Raw genomic sequence first — 15,661 nt, forward strand, 5'->3', positions numbered from 1 at the left:
TTCTCGGGCTAGAATGGAAGCTGTGGGTAATCCTTTCAGTGGAACAAAATGAGCCATCTTTGAAAAAAGATCGACAATTACTAGAATTGTATTATATCCGGAACAAGGGGGTAAATCCGTGATAAAATCCATTGAGAGGGTGTGCCAAGGGCACGGTGGAATGTCTATCGGATGCAGTAGCCCGGCTGGTTTTTCTCTCGGGCTCTTGTTTTGTGCACAAATGCCGCATGAGGCCACAAAGTCTTTGATATCCTTTCTCCAGGACGGCCACCAGAAATGTCTTTTAATTTTTTCAGAGGTTTTGGCTACACCCGGATGTCCCTCTATTAGGGAATCATGATAGCAGGTGATGACCTGTTTCTTTAAGTCATCACACGGTAAATAAAGTCTGCCTTGGAAGTATAATAGATTTTGTTCTATCGTAAAATCCTTTCCTTTCTGCAGCCAAGTCAAGGAATCTTCGGGAGTTATTACTTGCTTGATTTTCTTTTTTATGTCGTCAAGAGACATTGTGTTGATGACTCCCAAAATCTTTTGTTCGGGGATTATGGGTACTGGTTCTGGATTAGCTGCGGGTTCGTTAACACCTATTCGTGAAAGGGCATCCGCTTTTCCGTTTTTGACGCCCGGCCGAAACGTTATCACAAAATCATATTCCGCGAAAAATAAAGCCCAACGGAGTTGTCTTGAAGATTGGGCCTTGGCTGACTTCAAATATTGGAGATTACGATGATCAGTAATTACAGTGACAGTGTGCCGGGCTCCTAGGAGATAATGCCGCCAGGCCTTAAAGGCGGACTTGATTGCCAGAAGTTCCTTGTCCGTGATTGTGTAATTGATTTCCGGGGCCGAAAATTTGCAGGACCAAAACGCCACAGGGTGTAATTGGTGTGTTTCAGGATCTCTTTGTGACAAAACTGCCCCCATTGCAAGGCTAGATGCGTCGGTCTCGACGATATAAGGAAGGTCTGGACGAGGATGTTTCAGGACTGGAGCAGAAATAAATTTGGCTTTCAAATCTTGGAAGGCTTGTTCGGCCTCTGGAGTCCACTCAAATTTTTTGTTCTTTTTTAGGAGAGCCGTGATAGGTTGGACTATTCGAGAGAATTCGGGGATAAACCTTTGGTAAAAATTAGCGAAGCCCAACATGCTCTGTACTCCTTTTACCGAAGTCGGAGACGGCCATTTGGTGATAGTATCCACTTTTCTTGTGTCCATGTGAACACCGTTGGGTGATAAAATGAACCCCAAAAATTCGACTTCCTTTACATGAAAGGTACACTTTTCCAACTTAGCAAATAAACGATGGTGGCGAAGCCTCTGCAAAACTGCGGTGACATGTCGTCGGTGTTCAGCTTCTGAGGAGGAGTATACCAAGATGTCATCAATGTAGACGACTATACAAACATCAATATGCTCTCGGAGAACGTCATTCATAAAGAACTGGAAGGCGGCCGGTGCATTACATAGTCCAAAAGGCATTACTTGATACTCGAATAATCCGTATTTTGTGCAAAAAGCCGTCTTCCATTCGTCCCCCTCCCTGATTCGTACCAAGTGGTAGGCTCCTCTGAGATCTAGTTTTGTGTAAATGCAGGCGCCCTTTACTTGGTCCAATAGTTCGGGAATCAGAGGCAGCGGGTACCTGTTTTTGACTGTAATCTGGTTCAGGGCGCGATAATCTATACACGTTCTCAGGTCACCTTCCTTTTTCGGGACGAAGAACAAAGCTGAAGAAGCTGGAGACTTTGAGGGACGAATAAATCCGTTAGCCAGGTACTGGTCCAAGTATTGTCTGAGGTGAAGATTTTCTGGCTCAGTAAGAGCATATATTCTACTGCACGGTGGAGTGGATCCGGGTATCAGGTCTATCTGGCAGTCGTATGACCTGTGCGGAGGCAAGGTGTTGGCCTGATCTTTCTGGAAGACATCACTAAACTCTTGATATTCAGGAGGCAATTGGAGGTTCTCGGAAGCGATGGCTGCCAGCCTGATGTCGGGCCGAGAATAACAAGTTTGGGCGCACTCTGGAAACCGGATTACCTTGGCTCGCCAGTCGATCTGAGGATTGTGTTTTTCCAACCAAGGAACTCCTAGAATTACTTGAAACTGCGGGGCCTTGATTACATCAAACACGATTCCTTCCCGATGTCCGTCCTGGCAGAGCAGCGTCACTTCCACGGTGGTGTGAGAGACTGGTCCGGAAACTATTTCTGTACCATCCACTGTAGTGATTACATCTTTTACCAATTTAGGACACAAAGGAAGATTCATCCTAGCTGCCATATCTTGATCCACGTAGTTACCGATTGATCCGCTATCAATGAATGCCTTAATAGCATGCATACGATCTGGTTGGTCGGGGCTTATGAGGACCATGGGCAGTATGAAATGCGAGGTCAAGGAACTGGTTTTTACGCTCGGCAAGCGGACCTCTACGCTTGCCGGGCGAGGTCGTTTCCCGATTCTTGTTGTTTTGCATCCTTTTCGGAAGCTCCCAAGGCTTTCTTGACCGGTTTCACTGAACAATCTCGAAGGAAGTGTCCAGACTTCCCACAGTAGAGGCATAGCTGTAACTGTCTTCGCCTTTCTCGTTCCTTTTGAGTTAAAGGTCCTTTCACGATGCCTATCTGCATGGGTTCCACGGAATCATTTCCTTTAGCAGGGTTTTGAGTCTTTGAGAACGCCCTGGTTTCAAATCTGGAGCGATCGGCCTTTCTATTCTGTAGTTGATACTCTAATTGAACTACTAAGTCGATATAATCGGAGCACTCTTGCGGAGGATTTACCACCTGTGCTAAGACATCTTTAAGTTCTCCACGTAGCCCCCTGTGGAAAAGCGTGATCCTCTTGTCTTCAGGCCACCTGGTTTCAACCACCAGTCTGTTAAAAGATGCTATGTACGCCAGGAGATCTTGGTTACCTTGTCTTAGCAATAGGAGTTGATTGTCCAAGGCCTGCCCTTGTGAATGCCGTGCGAACAACTTTTCCATACTGGTCTGAAAGTCTTGGAAGTTTTGGAGGATCGGATCATCCTGTGTCACTAAAGGAATGGACCAATCAGCCGCATTGCCACTAAGATAAGAAAGTACGAATGCTACTTTAGCTTGGTCAGTTGGGAATGCAGCGGGTCTACACAAAAAGTGCAAGCGGCATTGGTTGATGAATACTGCGTAGCGTCTAGGATCACCTGAGAAACGTTCTGGTGGAGCCAGGGGCACGTTCCCTGGCAGATTAATCTGCACCGGATTGCTTGAGGTTGTATGTGGATAATTCCCTCCCGAGGTAGGCAAAGGTGCTTGCCCAGCTTGAATTTGTAGCAATTGCCTGGCCAGGTCGTCCGCTCGCTCTTTGGAAACGATCAATTCCCTTCGTAAGGCATTTGTTTCTTGACGAGATGCATGTACCTCGGCCCTCAGCTCCCCAAGCAATTGGGCCAATTGGTCAGTATCCGAGGTTTCCATTGCGCCTGGGTGGGATATTTGTGGTAGGCTTCGCGTTCTGTAACGCTCACCTGAATCCCTCGGAGGCGCGGGTCTGGTCTGGGCGTTCTCCGAACCTTCCAGAGTCACTCGCAGGTCTTTGGCACCACCCTGGAAGGGCCCCCTCCTTACTGTGATCTTAATCTGGAGAGTGAGATGTCTGCGGGCAGAGAAGAAACAGGGGTTAACGTCTGCCTGACGGGGTTTCGGCCCTTTCCCCTTCCTGACACTCCTACGACTCCCCTAGGCCGCACGTGCTCACCTTAGGTAAGTAAATGCGGCGCTCTCCATCCTGCGTCTGTGCAGGGGCGCTGTAGCCAGTTACTTCACTGGACGATAGTTCAGCCTTTTATTGCGGAGGTAGAGTCCAGAAGGCAAGACCGTCGTTAGCTGCACGAACGGTAAATGCCTTCTTTGAGTCTTTTATTGTCTTCAGAATCTTGCCTCTTTGCAGGTCCGGTATGTTGATCCGGTAAGTGGAAAAGTCCGGAGTTTTTTGCAGGCAAGCAAAAGGTTCATCTGAAGTTAAATGCACTTTTAAATGTCTTTTTCCCCTTTTCTTTCAGGTCGCGGTGCAACCGGCGATGAAGACTGATGCCGAAGGATCGTGCCGGAGGACCACTTGAGGCACGGGAGTAGAAATGGAGTCCTGAGCTCTAATAATGTCCTTCTTGTATTTTACAGGTGCGGACAAATGGCGCAGAACGGAGCTCGCGGAGACCGTGGCACAGGTAAGCAGATATCATGGAGTTATCGCTAACCTGTATTCTTTGTTGTTGCAGATGGCTGGAGAACGAAGAATCGCGGCACGAGGCCTTGGAAGGCGCCGACAGGTGGTAAGAGCAGCTCTGGTATTTTCTCGTGCTACTCTAATGTTCTCGCTTTCCTTTTCAGATGTCACGGAAGGCTGGAGCTGGATTTCAGGAAGGTAAGTTGAAGATTGTCCTGTTTTCAGGTGCAGAAGAAGATCAGCTGGAGCCGACACGGTGAGCGTCCTGCTGCTATTGCAGAATAACGCGAAGCACGTGAAACCAATCGGGTGTGGTTTAAATAGCCTTCAGTAGTGCTTGGGCGTCTTCTTCCACAGCCTCCAGAGGTAAGAAAAGAGTTCCAGTATGTGGTTCTTGGGAGTGGTGCTGGCCCCACCCAGCAGTTAAAGTAGTCCCAGCAGGATTGGATGAAGAGTTCATCCTGCAGGTAGGAAGGCAGCATGGTCTGCAGCAGGTAAGTCCACCCAAGCACCAATCCCTTTTATATGAGCCCAGCGCTTCCAGTGCCGGGACTGGGTCCCTTTATGAGCATGAGCCTGGCGCCACTGGCGCCAGGACAAGGTCCAAAAGGCCCCTACGGGGGCCGGCTGGTGCCTGGAATGAGGGTCATGACCCTGCTTCCAAGGATGTTGGGCTAGGTCTGACACCTTGGGGGCAGTGGTCATGACAGATTGAGACTGAGAACATGACCTGTGTATAAGGGACCTTAGCTGGGACCTTTGCCAGGACCGACAAAGTTTTGGCGGTTTGGGTGCTCGCTTTGGTCTTTGCAAGTTTGCCATCCGTAGAAGAATGGAACAATTCCTTGCCATCAAAGGCAAGGTCCAGAACTTTATCTTGCACCTCGTTCAAAATATTTTTTTTACATGGAGCCACGCCTGCCGGGTGGTGTCAATTCCCACCATCAGGCCTCGAGCTGAAGTATCCACATGGTGTGCCGCAGCTTCCAGGAGATCTTATGCCAACACCCTGGCATCCGACAAACCGGCTTTGAAGTCATCTAGCCTAGCCGCAGGAATACACTCCTGGAAATCAGCCAAATCCTTCCACAGCTTCAGATTACCTGCAGCCAGGATCAGCTCGGTATTTGCTTGGTGAAGCTGCAGTGCTGAGTTGGCAAAGACTTTCTTGCCCAAGGAGTCCAGAATTTTGTCTTCCTTGGAGAGAATCTGAGCCGTAGTCGTAGTGGTTGCAGAGGCTGGCTTGGATTGAAGCGTGGCCGCAGCTACCACCGTCGAGGAAGGGAGCAGACAAGATGCCAGGGCGATCTTCTCAGAGGTGTGAAGCCTATAACAGGCGTTGATTCTCTTATTGATATGTTGCCCGTTGTGGGGCTTATCCCAGACCGTACGGGTCTCAGCCAAAACGGCCTTCTGGAGGAACAGGCCGGTACACTCTTGTGGTGACAAGGTGAACGCCCCCAAAAGCACCCCTTCCTGTGGAGCGGGGGCCTCAAGTACTGGAATGTCGAGGAGGGCCACCATATCCAGAACCCAGTCATGGAATGCTCTGACAGAGCAGAGCTGCTCATCGCTATCCTGATCTGCTTGAGGGTCATCCAGCGAATCGGGAGCAGGCGGCTTGGTCGCCACAGGTTTTAAAGTGCTAGCCTGTTCTACCGGTGTCTTCTCTATATGAGAGAGTAGGGGTAGGGGAGGAAGCGCTGGAGGCGGACCAATAGGAAGAGGAAGAGCCACTGGAGTCGCCGGAGTGGAGGCGGAGGTTCAGGGTAGATTTCCTTGAAAAGACTCTTAAAATACTCCTTCATGGGGTCAGCGTGCATCAGCCTCTGAAAGTTCCTGAAAACTGCATCCCCTAATGAAGGCTTGGGCACTGGGGTAGGCAGCGGCCTCTCATATGGGGCATACCTCCACGAATGCAATGAGGATGGTTGCCAGGAAGGCCCACCACCAAACGGGTCTGCACAGACCAGCGGAGCAGAAGTAGGCGGAAACGAGACAGCGGCATCCAAGCACGCCAGTCATAAGAAGGGCAAAACTGATTTTGACCTTCCACTTGAGGAGAAAAAGGCTGCTCAGCCCCAAAATTAAGATTCTCAGCACCCTCTGTCGAGAACTTAGGAGTAAGGGAAGAATCCGAAATGGCCGCCGTGGACCAGGAGGGTTGGGCCGCCATTTTGTCAATGCCTGAAGAGTACTGAGTCACATGTGCAGATGAGCCAACCACCTCCTCGGGCTGGTCAGGGCACTGCAGTAACACCTTCGCCTTGACACAAGGATCCTCGGCAGAGCCGGTTCTGTGGGGGTCTCGGATGTTTACTGGACATCTTAGAGGTGGCCCCAAAATTAGCCTCCATAGGAGGAACCTCGGCAGAGCCGGTAACAGGAGTTATGGTCTATGATCACCCTATTTGCCCCCTCGAAAGAAACGGTATCACCGCGATCCTGAGCGCAGGAATGCTGAGGAATCACCCATACAAACAAGACCTTCAAAGCAAGTCTCTCGGTTTTGTCGGTACAAACCTTAGCCTCAAAAAGAGGAACCTCGGCTTTTGTCCTGGTATGTGTAGCTCCCTCGTGAGGGGCCTCAAGCTGTGGCTTGGTACAGAAAGCTCCAGAAAAGGAGGCCTCAGGGTGTGCCCCAGTGTCTGTGTGGAAAGCTCCAGCAACTGAGACCTTGGAGCGAACTCCAGTGTCCAAAACCACAGATGAACTGGGCTGAAGTTTAGCACCTGACAGTTGAACCTTGGAACGTGGTCTGGTCTTGGCAGGTCCAACGTGGGAACCCTCGGAGAAAACTCTGGTACGCCTATTCGGCCTGCGAGGCACCTCAGGTGAAACCATGGGGGCAGACCTGCTCAAGCCCCTCCCGGACAGAGAAGACCCTGGGAAGGAGACCCCGGCCGGGCGCTCTAAAAAGTAAGGAACTGACCGGGCGTCTTCTTTTCGTCATTGAAAAGCTAGAGATGAGGAACACGCTGAAAGACGTCCTCCCACCGAAGAAGACGGTGCTGAAGTGCCCGGACGGAAAGGGAATGGCAGAAGAAGCACGAATCCCAGCGGTGGTCCGGCCCGAGACACTCCAAGCAGAGAGAATGGGGATCCGCCCTAGCGAAGCGACGTTAGCATGACGAACACAAATCCCAGATGCTCCAGCATAGACGGAGGACTAATCGACCGCAGAATAAGAGCAGGAGAGAAGGACAACGGGAACAACAAAACTTCCCGGAGATGCAAGTGCATCCACCTGCGACCACGCTGAGAAAAAGACTGAAGGGCGATGCGCAGGGCAGAGCTCAGGAGGGCAGGATTCCGGCCGTGTGCGGTACCCCGCGTAAAAAGGACAAACATTTTCCATTTTTTATACTTTTTAACAAAAGTGCTCCGGTCCCATCCCGAAGGACATAATGTTCCACAAGTATGGAGGAAAGGTGACGGGACGTAGGAGTATACAAATTCTACAGAGCCTCAATGGTAGTAAGCCAGGTAAGCAAGTTGAGAGCTTGCCTGCAACATCCGTGTGCAACTTGCAGTCACATGTTTTGAACACCAGCACTTCTTCCTTCCGAGCGTGATGAATGGACTTGTGTAATAATGTCCGATCTTAGAAGCAGAAGAATCCGGTAAGAAGCTCCATTTAAAAATGTGATGTAAGCAGAGGCAAACATTTCAAGTAACAAGCTTCTAGCCAGTCATAAAAAGTTACCCCCCCCCTCTCAATTTGCCACACACCCAGCAGTCAATATACCACTATGCAGTTAATGACGACTCACGGGGTCCTGGTATTAAGCAGATTTCTTTTTGTTGAGGTTGCACAATTTTGTTCATTGCAAAGTTGCTGTTTTTAGTTTGGGCTATTAGGTGGCACTTGGCCACCTATAAGGCAAAACTATTGCATTAGAGTACAGATAGGGAGAAATGGCTTATGAGGAGGGACACAAAGTTTGCAGGTGTTCGGTTGTGTGCCCACCCATTGACTGCTCATAACCATGCCAAACCCTATGGCCATCCCCACCCAGTTCCTGCCTGTATCCACCCAAAACACCACCTCCTGGGATCTTTGAGCTCACTTTAGTCAAGCCTGATCATCAAACTCTGCATTTGAAGCGCCTGCCAGTGTTTTTTCTAAGCAGTCTTCTGAGAGTCAATGACAGTGCAAATGTGGGACTGGTGTAGTAAAAATGTCAACCAGGTATGCCTTCAGCCACTCGATTTATAAGCACCACACGTGTCTTTTACTGAAGTCCTGTTAAAAACGAGCCTTGGCAAAGCCCACAGTTTTGGCTTGTGCTCAAGTATTAGACACGTGCCTTTCCCATGCCTACATAAAAGCCCAAACTGTTGGCATTGCCAATACTGGTTATATTCGTGTGTCCCGATATGGACCATTTAATGAGCCTTGTTTTGCAGATGGCATCACGATTGCAGACTGCTTCGCAAAGTGGCCTATTGACAGACGTGGGAGGGGTGCCTACAAGAAAATACAAAATGCTTACAACTTGGCATACACAGAAAGACTTCGTAGGGGGAAAACATTTGCCACAAATTTAAAACATGTAGTAAAATATGACAAAACATCACCAGGTTATCGAAGTGGATTATACAACACCGCTTTCTTTTTTTTCTTTGATTTGGCTGAATTTAATCAACCTTTCAAAATTTCATTTGAAACAAATCAAAATATAAAGAAAACCTTCACAACACATAGGTTTCTAATTTGACTGCCTGGGTATACCCTTTGAGGCAATCAGGGGACATATTAGTTGATTAATAAATGGCGTCAGGTCTGACGAAAAAGCAATCTCTCTCTCTCTCTCTCTCTCAGCAATTACATCTCTGAAGGAATACTTACACTTCCCGCAGTTTGGGCAGCTCCTCAAAGGCTGAGAGATCGATCGCCGTCAGCTTGTTGTAGCTCAGGTTTCTGTAAGAATAAGACAGTGAAATCAGCACACTCCCGCCACTGTGCTCAGCTAAGCTGCTAGCTTTCGTTATTGCAAATTACATCGTGAAATGGTCCGCTGTTTTACAAGAGCACTTAGGAAGCGGGAAGACACTCTGTACGGAGGAAAGCGGCCCATCACTTAGCTAGCAATACAGCCATGCACACGATCTGCGCTAAAACTCGCTTTACTTCCATTAGGCTAAGACCTCTAGGAGAGCTGGTAATGAAAGGGGATTATATGAATTTCACAAATCTGGATGGAACCGTTACCTATTAGTCGCAGTGGATTTTAGTGGCACGGCAACTACTAGGAACGTTCCATGAATCGCTCTTCCTTGTATCTCGTCTTTCATCAAATTTAAAACAGTTTCAATTGCTTCCCAGATAGTTTTGCACTATTATATTAACCCACACATAGGCAAATTATGATCATGGAAGCATAAGAAACAACCTGCCACCCTACCCGTAAACAGACTAGCACACGCAGTACCATTGAAGGGCCAGCAACTACAATTCAAAACCAAGACAAAAAAAGGGCCATTTTCATGGTCCAGAACGCTCTGCTGTGCATCCAACAATCGCCAAAAATCACAAGAAAACTGAACGAATGCCAGACACACAGAGGGCTTTAGAGTAGACCTTTATCAATCAGTTCTATTGACATTGAGGGACCTGTTACATTATCCAGTCACCACAGAAGTCTTTCCAAGTGTTCTATTGCCATATTGCGGCATATTACAAGAAGCTTGAGACTATACAAGACTTCATAATGGAGAAGTACAGAATACCCAAATCAAGAACTATGCAACCAGACCGACCTTCTGGTACTAAACTGCAAATTCTATAAATAGGGCTGCTTTAATGTTAGTACTGGTGAGAAGTATTGTGCATAATGAGAAGTGGCACTTATGTCACGGCCAACAGCATAATATATTAGTCTTCGGTAAAACAATTGCCTTTCAAGCAGGATAGCATTTGGTGTAGATTTTACCCCTTTGCTACAACCAGAAAAGGCACAGTCTATTTGCTCTAAATGGACTGACACGTTGAAGAGATGGGCCCAAATTCCCAATAGCAAAAAAGAAACCATACTCAATAGAGAACTCAAAGTGCACGGTAAAATCCAGCTTTATTCAAAGCACAGAATTGCAGCCGGGGGCAGCATACAACCAACTCTCAAAATACGTGTCAACAGATTTTGTACTACACATACATCAGCAATGACGTCGTACTTCAATTTCAGTTACAAAACTTGAGGGGTTAGGATTGGTTAATACCTTAAAATACATAAAGATTACATAAGTGTTAATTTCCTCATTGATGGCTCCTCCTGAACCCAGCCCATCACATTTTCACTACATCATGTTATTGGCCACCCATTGGCTGGCATTATTCATCATAGGCAGGATGGCAAGAGTAATTTCTATGGGTTGGCACATTACTCACCAACATTGGGAATATAGACGAGATGTCAGAATATGAGAGACAGTGGGGGAGAGAGAAGACCATGATCTGCACCAATTCTAATTAAAAGTACTCCCCCCCCCCCCCCATCATTCCCAGGCCATGTGGCCTATCTATTTCTTTGTATTTGGGCTTGTGCATCATCTTGTGTACGCTAGGGAGTTTCAGCAGGTGTCTTATCTGTACTTGGCTTAAGATGAATAGCTAGTGTTCATGTCTTTATCACACATTGATAGGGGGCGTGTTAGAAAATTAATTCCTTCTTATTGGGTTTTTAGTCAATTCTAAAGTGCATGTTGTACTCTTTGTGGCCACTGGAGACATACTTCATCTATCTGTGACAGTTTTTGGCATACAATCTCATGCACCTGGGCAGTAATGCCTGCTTGTGCTCTTATGGTTACTTTAACTTGGGAGTCTGCGCTTCTCGCCCTGGGAACCGTTATCTCGTCTCTGCGCTCTACTCATCCATTACTCCCTTCCATGCATCTAACCTTGGCGCTTGATAGGAACTATTGTCTGAGCAGCTTCAAAGCTTCCAAAATGTGTTTTTATGAATTCATAATTTTAGCCTCAGGCCTTGTAAACTCCCAGGCCTTCTTTGGCCTATGTACTAAGAAAATGGCTACACCACTGCGCTTCTCGTCTCCATAATAGGGACCTATATTTGTCTGTTCATATTACATTCACCTTGTGCATCTGCAATACGTTGGTTTCCCTGCCCGTGTATTCTGCATCTATTCTACCTCTAATTCAATCTGAACTGTCAAGTGTAGGGAGTCCCTCTCTTGGTATCCCGGAATCCTCCTCCCTTCTCTTCTATATACAGCACACTACTTCTGCTTCCTACTATGTAACTGTAATCTCTACTAGTGTCACACAACCTAACCAATTCTTTATGGCAGACGTGTGTACATTGCTTCTTAGAACTTGCTTTAGTTTGTCTCATCTCTCACGCCTTGATTTATGGGGCATTAGGACCACATCAGCTGGTATAGGTTACCTGTATGGTGATAGTAAGGGGCAGGAGTTGGTACTTGCATAGCAGGGGCAGTAGGTGGCACCTTCATATTTATCTGCCCCATTGTTTTTTTTAAATCGACGGAGTAGAGTGTTTAACAGATTTCATACCTGTTTACTCACCATCTGCTAGATATAGCAAATTCACCTTGGAAAATAAATTGTTGAGCTCCGCTACCTATTCATTCCACTTGTAGTAGTAATTTTGGCCACAGTTTGTTTCCTTAATCAAATAGGTTTCCTTCTAAATGTATGCCCGAGCTAGAGTTAAACAAAATATCAGAAACTCTGTGCCATTTGACAATCATCATCCACTGTGGTCAGTTCTGCAAGAGGTGCCCTGTAATAGCCAAACCTGCGAAAATGTTTACAGGTAATGACTGATCAGTGGCTGGCCTCTAAGCCAACGTCAAACAGCAGGAGGATAACATGCACACAAAGGAGCTAAAGTGTCTGAAACTCAATATGTGCATTTCTGTTCCAGAAATAGATCTATTTTTAGGGGTAGAATGTGCATGTTAATTCTTAAGTTCGGAGCAGAATTCCTGGAAGCAATTTAGGGATCTCAAACTTGAAATCAGCAACTCGAAAAGTCTAAAATCCACAGCGCATAACTCTAGCTACAATTAGGAGATCAGTCACAATTTAAGCAAGGCAATTATCCTCTTAAAAACGAGTGTGGGAGCCAATCTACTGAAAACTAACATGGGTCAAAAAAACTGTTCTATGGAATTTCTTCCACTCAGGAGGGTCTACAACCACTTTGTAGCTCATTGCACCCCTCACAGAGGAGAAATATCCATTTGCATATCAGTCTTTGTCCCAACCACCTGTGTAGACCCTCCAGAGTAGACAAAATCCGATAGAGCAGGGTATTTGGTTCGTTCTCAGTAGAGGGACTCCCAAAGCCCTTTTCAATTTTGTAAAACTTGGTGTTTCAACCTAAGTAACCAAAGGTAATCCAGATGTGGATCCCTTGCTCACTGTGCCTTAGAGAGGCTCAGCTTCACCTCACTGAGGAGGCCCGACAAGGCCGAAGCACGTGTCTGGGGTGGTTGATGGTACTCTTGCTCAGAGGAGAATTGCCTAGCGTTTCGGTGCTGGTCTGCCCTTGTGGGCAGGACAAAGACGGCTATTCAAATGGATATTTCTGGTGTGCAGTTAAAATGTCGAATCAATAATTTCGAAAAAAAATGTTGAAAAAAATGTCGAATATTTATATTTAATTTTATGTTTTTTTGGGGTTTGGCTAGTAAAAAAAGGGTTATAAAAAAACGGGGTTGGGGGAACCCCCCATTCAAAAATAAAAAAAAAAACAAGACATTTTATTCAACATTATTTATTTGAAATGAATGCATTCGAAATTACTGAATTCGAAAATATCACTATAAACTGATATTTCTCCTGTGTGAAGGGTGCAGTGAGCTAAAACATGATTGTGGACCCTCCGGAGTGGAAGAAATTCCATACAACAGGGTATTTGACTAATGTTCTTTTTCAGTAGATGGGCTCCCACACCCCTTTTTAATTATCCTCAGTTTTTTATGTAAGAGTTCTGCGTATGAACTACGTTTCGCCTTGCAGCTTTACACTATTCAGTTCTGGAATCGAAAGCTTATTTTTAAAATTGGTTACCATTTCTCATTGTCACCCTCATGCTATGAAAAGCTTCTGTTGCTTCATTCATTCCATTGACTGAATCACTACCGAGATCCTAAACTGAAAAGAAACCAAGAAAACACATCCAATAGGAATAAAGTCGTGCATAGTTGTAGAAAGGAAAACATACAACTGTTCTTTAGAATAAAATACTGCTTGTCACAAACCACAGTCCATACCATCTACTATCCTTTTCTTGCCCCAATCAATACAATTTCACCTTTTTTTTTTTAATAGTAGTTGCACCCAGAAGTACTCCCCACCAGATCAAAAGGTTCAGTGCCACCTTCACAATATGTCCTGTATCGCATTTTGTGAGATTCTAGTAACTAATAGGCATCCATAGAGGTTACATTTTAACACCTTTCGGACATTGTCCTTGAGAAAGGCTTTTAAGAGATCTTAGCAGACTTGTCGTCAATATTCAAGCACAATGTATACATAGCTCAAACAAAGATACAAAGCTACCTTCCTAAATAAGTTGCATTTAGTTTAGATTAACAGCACATCAGAAAGTCAAGGCAATAATTATGCTGCAATTGGAATTAGCACCCTGGGGAGTGCCAGCAGCCAAACAGAAGGCTAGCAACACAGCCTTGACCACCAGCTATAAGCCAGTGTTCCATTCCTCCATCTGCCTCCTGAGCCACTTCCCCCAGCTGCTTTTTTCCCATCCAGAGATGGCTATGGGGCCGCTCACGCCCCTTACCTCACAGTCCTTCTGCAATAAGCTCCTACCTCCCTCTCTCTCTGCTACCAGATATGCCTCCTTACCTGCTGGTGTTCTTATCCACTTCACCAGTGAATATTAATACCCAGTATGTCAGTCCGGGTTGCGAATATGCCATCAAGCGGCATCCGAAAGGGCCGTGCCAGAGGCTCCAACAAACTGACCGACTTTACTAACCCACTTTCCCGTCCTGACCCTCCTTCGTAACTGATGCCACTACACCAGACCTGGACTAGACACACTCCACATAAACCGAGAACCATTCCTATGTCCACACCAAGAGTCAACAACGCACATAATCCATAAAACCGTGAACAATGCAGCTACATATCAAGATGCCGGATTGACGACCACATGTGACTCTGGATTCCTTATGGACACTATCTCACCAGTGCACACGACCAACCCATCATAAACCACACAACACACTAAGACCAAACACCACTACACACCCGAGTCACTGAATCTTACCCATACGGTTACAATACCCAAGGCCTCTCACAAAACTACCACATGCAAATCAACACACAGACACCAGTTCCTCAAGGTTCTGAATCTATCGCCTCCCTCTACCCCCACAAAACCCCCACCCTCCTCTCTTGCAGAGCCACGCGAGCACCTACAGACTGTCCCTGGGTGGTAGCGGTGAGCGGTACAAATCAACACATTGCCACACAGGTCTAGCCTCAATGGTTAAGGCTATGTCCCGGAGGTGTTCGTGTAGCTCAGGCCAGCAGGCAATTACCACAAAGGTAATGCTACTTTATAACCCCTACAATGTACACATAGTGCTCTCATTGGACAATGTAGCTGGTAGAAGAACAAGCTTAGCCTGTAAAATGGTTCATTTAGTGTGCAGATTGCTCAGAACACTATATTCCAGTGCTACCAGAAGCGCAGCTCGTGCCTGCAGCCAATTCTCTATATTACATAGGTAGAGTTATGCACTAAATCCACTTGCAAGACAAGAACATACTTTATACTTCCAAGAGCGACAAGTTAGAATACCTTTCTAGAACCCCCCCCACGCCCCAACCCCACCTTTGGTCGGTACTGGGCGTGATCAGCCCGTAAACCTCATTCAATGGCATTACTGGGCATAGGCACCAACTGTTTCTTCAGGGCCTACAACTATTGGGTACTGCCTTCGGCTCAGATCCATAAACCTTAATTCTAACAATGGAATTATGGTGGGCCAAAAGAAAACAATAGGTCAGGAGCGGGCCTGATCTACCATTAGCTATTATTGACCTCCTCTGAGCTAATGCAAATGCGGTTCCATGTGATATTTTTGCCGCAATAATATCGCCATATTTTTGCAGCAAAATTCACAATGCACCCTGCAGGGGACACCCCCGCAATCCCTGCTCCCACATAATATCCCCAATAAAAATATTGCCTATGGTGAACCAAACGGCCATATTTACAGCAATATTTTTGTTGGAGATATTAATACCTGATACCGCAAATGCATAGAAAGTAGTTCTGGACTGTATTCTGAGTGATCCTTCCATTTCAGAAGCAGAGAAACCAAACCAGAGAAATAATTTCTTCTCTATATTAAAGATAAAACAATTTCCCAGCAAGATTTTTCAAAAGGACAGTTCCTCTTTGCCACCATCTTTTTTCTT

General features: G+C 46.4%; 1 protein-coding gene across 1 annotated transcript in view; it reads right to left on the minus strand.

Annotated features, from left to right (window-relative positions):
- Positions 1 to 15,661, minus strand: part of LRIG1 (leucine rich repeats and immunoglobulin like domains 1) — a 661,002-nt gene that overhangs the window by 494,772 nt on the left and 150,569 nt on the right. The window contains exon 2 of the mRNA XM_069643785.1: positions 9,065 to 9,136. Within this exon, the coding sequence (XP_069499886.1) occupies positions 9,065 to 9,136 (72 nt within the window). The remainder of the gene's footprint in view (positions 1 to 9,064; positions 9,137 to 15,661) is intronic.

The sequence above is a fragment of the Ambystoma mexicanum genome, chromosome 2p (genome assembly GCF_040938575.1).
Source record: "Ambystoma mexicanum isolate Mex_15411 chromosome 2p, UKY_AmexF1_1, whole genome shotgun sequence".
Lineage (NCBI taxonomy): Eukaryota > Metazoa > Chordata > Amphibia > Caudata > Ambystomatidae > Ambystoma > Ambystoma mexicanum.